This window comes from Mus pahari, chromosome 10, assembly GCF_900095145.1.
Source record: "Mus pahari chromosome 10, PAHARI_EIJ_v1.1, whole genome shotgun sequence".
Classification (NCBI taxonomy): domain Eukaryota; kingdom Metazoa; phylum Chordata; class Mammalia; order Rodentia; family Muridae; genus Mus; species Mus pahari.
The window spans coordinates 39,349,156-39,356,286 of NC_034599.1; the positions used below are offsets into that span (position 1 = coordinate 39,349,156).

At 50.7% G+C, this 7,131-nt stretch overlaps 2 protein-coding genes across 3 annotated transcripts in view; one reads left to right on the forward strand and one right to left on the reverse strand.

The window, feature by feature from the left end:
* The window catches only part of Ccdc153 (coiled-coil domain containing 153), a 7,486-nt gene extending 3,377 nt beyond the window's left edge, over window positions 1-4,109 (forward strand). The window contains exons 5-7 of one of the 2 annotated variants that reach the window (XM_029543647.1): window positions 462-554; window positions 2,598-2,728; window positions 3,578-4,109. In XM_029543647.1, the coding sequence (XP_029399507.1) occupies window positions 462-554; window positions 2,598-2,728; window positions 3,578-3,727 (374 nt within the window). In that variant the 3' untranslated portion in view covers window positions 3,728-4,109. The remainder of the gene's footprint in view (window positions 1-461; window positions 555-2,597; window positions 2,729-3,577) is intronic. The other variant, XM_021207688.1, reaches the window with a different exon arrangement.
* A 19-nt stretch (window positions 4,110-4,128) lies between these two features.
* Window positions 4,129-7,131, reverse strand: part of Pdzd3 (PDZ domain containing 3) — a 4,340-nt gene continuing 1,337 nt past the window's right edge. Inside the window, exons 5-11 of the mRNA XM_021207689.2 lie at window positions 6,621-6,810; window positions 6,388-6,524; window positions 6,026-6,230; window positions 5,638-5,834; window positions 5,350-5,556; window positions 5,021-5,221; window positions 4,129-4,806 (exon numbers count right to left, since the gene is read on the reverse strand). Coding sequence (XP_021063348.1) covers window positions 4,777-4,806; window positions 5,021-5,221; window positions 5,350-5,556; window positions 5,638-5,834; window positions 6,026-6,230; window positions 6,388-6,524; window positions 6,621-6,810 — 1,167 coding nt within the window. The 3' untranslated portion in view covers window positions 4,129-4,776. The remainder of the gene's footprint in view (window positions 4,807-5,020; window positions 5,222-5,349; window positions 5,557-5,637; window positions 5,835-6,025; window positions 6,231-6,387; window positions 6,525-6,620; window positions 6,811-7,131) is intronic.

The following is a 7,131-nucleotide window of genomic DNA, read 5'->3' on the forward strand; positions in this document are numbered from 1 at the left end:
CTCTGTGTAGCCCTGGCTGTCCTGGAACTCACTTTGTAGACAAGGCTGGCCTCGAACTCAGAAATCCTCCTGCCTCTGCCTCCCAAGTGCTGGGATTAATTAAAGGCGTGCGCCACCACTGCCCGGCTTCTTTCTTTCTTTTTAAAGATTTATTTATTATTATACATAAGTTCGCTGTAGCTGACTTCAGACACACCAGAAGAGGGTGTCAGATCTCATTATGGGTGGTTGTGAGCCACCATGTGGTTGCTGAGATTTGAACTCAGGACCNTCAGAAGAGCAGTCAGTGCCCTTACCCGCTGAGCCATCTCACCAGCCGGGTCTTCTTTCCTATCCCCTACATTTCCAAGGTCTCCCAAGTCTCTTAGTTCTGTTTCTCTGCTGAGACGTTCCCCTACATGTAACGTTATTTCCTTCCCTTATGCCTCCTTCATCCCCGCTGCCTATGGCTCCTACCTCAGAGATGAGCCGCCAGCGGCAAGCCCTACAGGAGGAGCTGGGGACCCGAAGCAAACATCTGGAGGAGGAAGTGAGAAGTCTAAAGGAGCAGCTGGGTAGGCCCCCATCCTTGCCCTTTCTTTTCCAGGCTCAGTAACAAGGTCCAGCATGGATGAGTGGACTTCAAAGGCTCTCCTCTAGATGTCTACAGTCTGTTGGCTGAGTTTTAACTAGGGTCACCGTCACCATAGCTCCCCTCTGAACAAAGAGTTCAGTGACATAAACCTCTCTGTCAGGGCTGGAGTTTCGCCTCTCTGAGAGCTGGCTCAGCCATTAACAGTTACCAGCACTTGTTCTTACAAAGCACCCGCAATCAATTCCCAGCACCCACATGGCTGTTCACAACCACCCTGTAACTCCAGCCAGAGGGGATCCGAGGCCCTCTTCTGACTTCACAGACACCCACATGGTGCACACACATACATTCAAGCAAAGCACTCAAGCACACAAAATAACAAGAATAAATAAATCTAAAAAGGAAGAAAGTTCAAAAGAAGCCTCTAAGACAGAGGTAATGAGAAGGTAAGTGTCACCCCATTTCTCCCCGAGTCCATCAGTTAACCACTTCATTGCCTTGTCTGTCCTAAGCCAAACATAGTCCTTATTAGCCTAGCCAACCTTTACAACCAAACTACAGAGAATGTTAGACTTAATTTACTTCAGTATCCTCGGAGCCAAGCACCTGGTAGAAAGCCTTAAATTTCTACTTGCTAAATCAATGAATAGACCAGATAAGAAAACAGAGGTCAAGCCGGGCAGTGGTGGCGCACACCTTTAATCCCAGCACTTGGGAGGCAGAGGCAGGCAGATTTCTGAGTTCAAGGCCAGCCAGGTTTACAAAGTGAGTTCCAGGACAGCCAGGGCTACACAGAGAAACCCTGTCTCTAAAATACCAAAAACCAAAAAACAACAACAAAAGAAAACAGAGGTCAGAAGATGGCATCAGATCTCATGGAGCTGAAGCTACAGATGGCTCTGAGCCACCATGTGGGTAGTATAAACCAAACCTGGGTCCTGGGAAAGAGCAGCAGCCAGTGCTCTTAGCTACTGAGCTATTGCTCCAGGCCTCTTCTGAGTCTGTTTTATTCCTCAAAAGCCCAAGGTGGCCTTGAACTCACAGTGATCCTCCAGCCTCAGTCTCCTAGTTGTCGGATTTTAGGTGCGAGCCATCACATCCTATTTCAAACTTTTCTTATCCTAAAATATCTTTGGTTTTGGATATAAACATTCACGAGCTGCTTTATACAGGCCAGGGACTCCATCTCTGGCCTTGGCCTTCTTTCAAATTAAAAGTCAACATTTATTGAGCTTCTTCTATATGCAGTGCTTTGTCGTCCATTTTCACATTTAAGGTCACAGCAAATACAAGGAGCATACGTTATTTTCCCTCTAAAGATAAAGAAGGGGCTGGAGAAAGGGCTCAATGATTAAGAACGTTGGCTGCTCTTCCTGAGGGCCAGCACCCACATGGTGACTTGAAAACATAATTCCAGTTTTAGGGGATCCAACCCTCCTCTGGACTCCACAGGCAAGTGTACACGGGGGGGGGGAGAGAGAGAGAGAGAGAGAGAGAGAGAGAAAGAGGAAGAAGGAGGAGGAGGAGGAAGAAGAGGAGGAGGAAGAAATTGTTTTAAAAACTGAGATGTAAAATTTAAAATAAATTTATAAAGATAAACTGAACGCTGAACCATGTTAGGTGGTACAAGTCTGTAATGCCAACCCTGAAAGGGAGAGGTAAAACCATATGGAGTTCAAGGTTATCCTTGGCTACATGGGGATTTTAAGGCCAGCCTGGGCTACATATGATCCTGTCTTAAAACAAACAAAATGAAGTCTAACATTTAAAGACATGGCGATCCAGAGACACTTGTTTCACACCGTCTAAATACTAAGCAGCTGACTTTGGACACATCTTCTGTCCTAAGACCTCTATGCACCCTGCCATACCTCAGTAAGACTGTCAAGACCTCAGGAAAGATGGTGACCCCGGGAGTCTGTAGCGGCCTCTGTGAAGCTGCCTCTTTAGCTGCCGTTGGTTACTGTTCTTGCTGTACAGTGTCACTGTCCTATCTCCTTTACCTTTCTGCCCTATTCCCTAGAAACATGCCAAAGGGAGGCTAAGACAGCAAAGGAAGAGGCTGAGCAAGCCCTCAGAAAGCAAAATGGAACCCTGGCTCAGCTTCATGCCCACGTGGCAGACATGGAGGCCAAATATGAGGAAATCTTGCATGTAAGCACCACTACCTGTTGGCCATCTTCTAATTATCTCACAACCTTCCATCCCTATGCCTCCAATTAGTGTGATGACCCATGCTCTGTCCTAAGTGTAAACAGAAGATCCAACTCCAACCACTGACAGAGCCAGTGACTTGTAATCCCAGTACTTGGGTAGCTAAGGCAGGAAGATTTTGAGTTCAAGGCCAAGATGAGCTGCAATGTACTACGCACCTGCTACACAGTGAGATCTAGGCTCAATAATAATCAGGAGCTTACCTTGTTATATAGTGTCAGGACAGTGTCACTATATATCAAAGTAAGGATATAGGTCAACGGTACTGCTCTAGCCTCTAGCCTAGTATGCAAGGCCACGGGCTCAATTCCAGACACAAAGGTAGGGTGGGGAGTAGGAAGAGGAGTGTGGAGAAGGAGGGACGGGGGAGGAAATGAGTGGCACAGGCTCACTGCTATTCAGGAGAATGGGGCAGACAAACCATAGGTTCAAGGCCAACCTAGGTACAAAACCCAAGGCCAGCATAGGCAGTGAAGTAAGAGACTGTATCGCAAAATAAAAATTAGAAAGAGACATGGTACTTGTCAGCATGTATGAGGCTTTAGATTCAGTCCTAAGTGTTGGAGAGTCAGAGACGGGACAGGGACAGGGACAGGGACAGGGACAGGGCAGCAGCCAGGCATGGTGGTTCACATTTGAAATCTAGCACTTGGGAAGCTGAGGCAGGAGAATTCTGAGTTCAAAACCAGCCTGAACTACAAAGCAAGGTTACCTTACTAAAAGAAGGGAGGGAGGGAGGGAGGCTGGGCAACCTGAGGCGATCTTCACCCTCCCCTCCCTCCCTGGGAGCTGAAAATGGGGTGTTCACAGGACAACCTGGACTGTCTACTGGCCAAGCTGAGAGTGGTCAAGCCTCACTGGGATGCAGCTGTGCTGAGACTCCACACCAGACTCAAGGAGCAGCTTCAGCAATTTGGTCTCAACCCCCTGGATCTTTGAAGCCGCTGGCCTCTAATCTCTAAGCCCTATCAATAAAGCAACTTGATGTAGAATTCAACAGAACTGTGGATTATGGTCTTTGGCAGTGAGAACATCTGTTCTGGGTTGACCCATTGTCCTAAACACTGAGTGGTAAGAAGTAGACAATGTTCTAAACCCTTTCCTGCAGAAACTAGATCCCATTCCCTTAAGCCTGGGGTACTTTTGGTCCCTTGAAACTATCTTGGCTTAAATGGGCATGGTGGTGCATATCTTTAATTCCCACACTTGGGAGGCAGAGGCAGACAGATTTCTGAGTTCGAGGCCAGCCTGGTCTACAGAGTGAGCTCCAGGACAGCCAGGGCTACACAGAGAAACCCTGTCTCGAAAAAAACAAACAAACAAACAAAAAATCCAGATTATGTATGTGTATACATATACATACATTTTCTTATTTACTTATTATTTGGACAGTAGCATATTTATACTAAAGTGCTCACATAGCGGTCAGAGGACAACTTCCAGGAGTTGGGTCTCTCCTTCTACCGTGTGGTTCTGGTGAGTCAACTCCGGCTGTCAGGCTTAGAAGCCAGCACCTTTACCTTTTAAGCCATCTCACCAGCCAACTGGGAAAGGCTGTAACAGGGCATTACAATAGCCAAGAACCAGCTCCCAAGATTCTATGGTATCCAGTAGAAGGAAAATACAGCTCCAACCAATCCTTCTGCCATATGACAACAGAGTCATATGTAACCTATGGCTCCACAGTGTCATCTTCTAGAGCAGAACTTCATCTTTGGCGGCGCACAGCTCCCCCAAAAAACGTCCACACAACATCCTGTGGCGTCTCAGGCTTCCTGAGGAGCCGGCCTGCAGTCTCTGACCACACCCCTCTGCTGGAGGTAGGCTCATGAAAAAGGAGAAGGTCCCTGGCAGTCCTGTGATTGGTGGTGTCCGAGTCCTCCAGCTCCCACTTCCAACTTTGAGAGACCATCCCCAGCTCCCTCCACCTCAGGGTGCAGAGCAAGGGCAGGAGAACCACTAGGCAGTCTATGCCAAGAAGGGATGTCCTATAGCAACTCTGAAGCCAGAGTCCAGTCCTACACCCAGAGGGAAGAAGGGGAGTCAGTATGAGACCAGAAGAGTTCACTTTCCTGTCCCAACATGCTCTGCTCAGGAATAGGACTTTGTCCTCTGATCCTTCTGTCCCCACCTCCTATGACCAACAGTTCCCTCCTGCACACCCCACACAGCTCTACCCGTTAGCCCTCCTCTCTGCCCTTCTCGGAATTCCATTTGTCTCTTTGAATTCACCTCTCCAGACTCCAAGGGAATCCAGGATTCTAAGCCCTGCGGATTCCTAGCTCCTAGCTTCAGGCAGAGGGGTGGCTCGGCCTCGGTCAGCTGCTGAAGCCTATCCAGGTCACTGTCACCACCCACAGGATATCCGTTCACCTCCAAAACTGTATCTCCCATCTGCAGCCCTGCCCGGGCAGCTGATCCTCCTGGGGTCACCTGGCAGTGTAGGGGGATACGCAAAAGTGTTGTTGGTTAGGTATCCTAAGGCTGGGCAGACTGGGGGGGCAGAGAAAGGTAGGTGGTGAATGATGGGTAGACTCCAAGGCACGTGGCACATCATTCACCTGGGAGATGAGAAGACAAGGCCCACTGGCCACGCAGCAGAGTCTGAATCCATAGCCACCTCCAGGCCCCGGGTACAAGAAGCACTGGCGGGAGCCAGCAAGGCCAGAAGGCTCAACTGTGTCTTCAACTGGAAGACCCTTGGTCTCTGCCAGAGGAGGGGCAGCAATCTCAGTGCTCTCCGAGAAGAGGAGGGGAGACAGGCGTACCTGGGGGACGGTGGGGGGAAGAGAACCTGTGGCACCTGAACCCTGCTTCATTCCCGCCCTTTCCCCAACCCTGTCACATACCATGCTGAAGAAGCGGTCAGCCTCAGGATCGACGACAATGAGAGAGATGCGAGAGCCCTGGGCCCGGATCCTAGACACTGTTTCCTCATGGCCCAGCCCGTCCACGCTTTCCCCGGCCACAGCCACCAGGCGGTCTCCAGCCTTCATCCCAGCCTTGTCAGCTGGTAGTCCTGGATCCACATCCCACAAGAACTGCCCTGGGACAGAGACCTCTTCACTGCTCTCCCCTGGCTCACGCCCATGCTCTCCCAGGAACTAACCCTACAGTGCATGGAAGGATGCCATTGGGGGCTGTGGGGCATCTCTCATGGACGCTGAGAAGCACAATGGAATGTGTATGGCCAGCCTAACATCCAACTTCCTACCAACCCCTAGAGCTGCCACTCACCAAGTCGGCCATCCAAGCCCTTCTCCTCCCGGAGCAGGAACCCAAAGCCTTCGGGCCCTTTCTCTATGTTTAGACACCGGGGCTTGGCGGGCAATGCCCAGCCCTCTGCCAGGGGTGCCGCAAGAGGCATTCCAAGTTGGTGACATTGTTCCTCTACCTCCGGCCCTGCCACCAGCAGAGTCACTTGATCTCCACTCTGCCAAAGCTGTGAGGACAGAGCAAGAATGTAAGCATAGGACATCTGTGTGGGACAGAAAGGCAGGCATCTATCTCCTCAGCCTCTCCTCCCCGGGACCCGGAATGAGGGCAAGCCTCATGCAAACTATAGGGAAAAGAAGAGGGTCAGGAGGGAGAGTTCCTACCTTCCTATTGAGCTGGTTGGAAGTGAGCTTCTCCACGCTGACCCCGTTCACTTCCAGCAGCCTGGCCCCAGGGGGCACCCCTGCCTTCTCAGCAGCTCCTCCTGCACTGAGCACCAACCAGAAAGGACCTCGACCTCCTAAAGGCAGAAAAGGTAAGTCCCAGACTGCCTGTGTGCCAAGAACAGAAGCTGAACTCCCCAACCCTGTCCACCCATAGCAGGCCCTAAGCTCACCGTGGGTGACGCTGAAGCCAAAGCCACCTTCATCTTTTACTACATGGCACAACCGGGGCCTGACCCCCGAGGCTAGGGTAGGACAGAGGAAAGCATCACTCTCCTGCAGAACACTTGCCACATCATTCACATTTTGTGCCAAGACCGTCAGCAATACCCGGGGACCGCTGGCCCGGATGTAGCGCACTACCTATAAAAGGGGACACAGGAGAGAAAGGTTGGCCCTCTGAAATCCCAGGATCCCGCTAGAACGTGCGTTTTCACTGTAAAACCCACGTCTGTAGTTGCCTTCATCCAATCCTCCCTAGGTGCCTCCAAATCGTGGGGTCTGAGGAGAGTGAGGCTTGGCCCATGAAGTGCTATAGAATGTGCTTTTGTAGCCGGGTGTGGTGGCGCACGCCTTTAATCCCAGCACTCGGGAGGCAGAGGCAGGCGGATTTCTGAGTTCGAGGCCACCCTGGTCTACAGAGTGAGTTCCTGTATTTCTAGCACTTAGGAGGTGGGGGCAGGA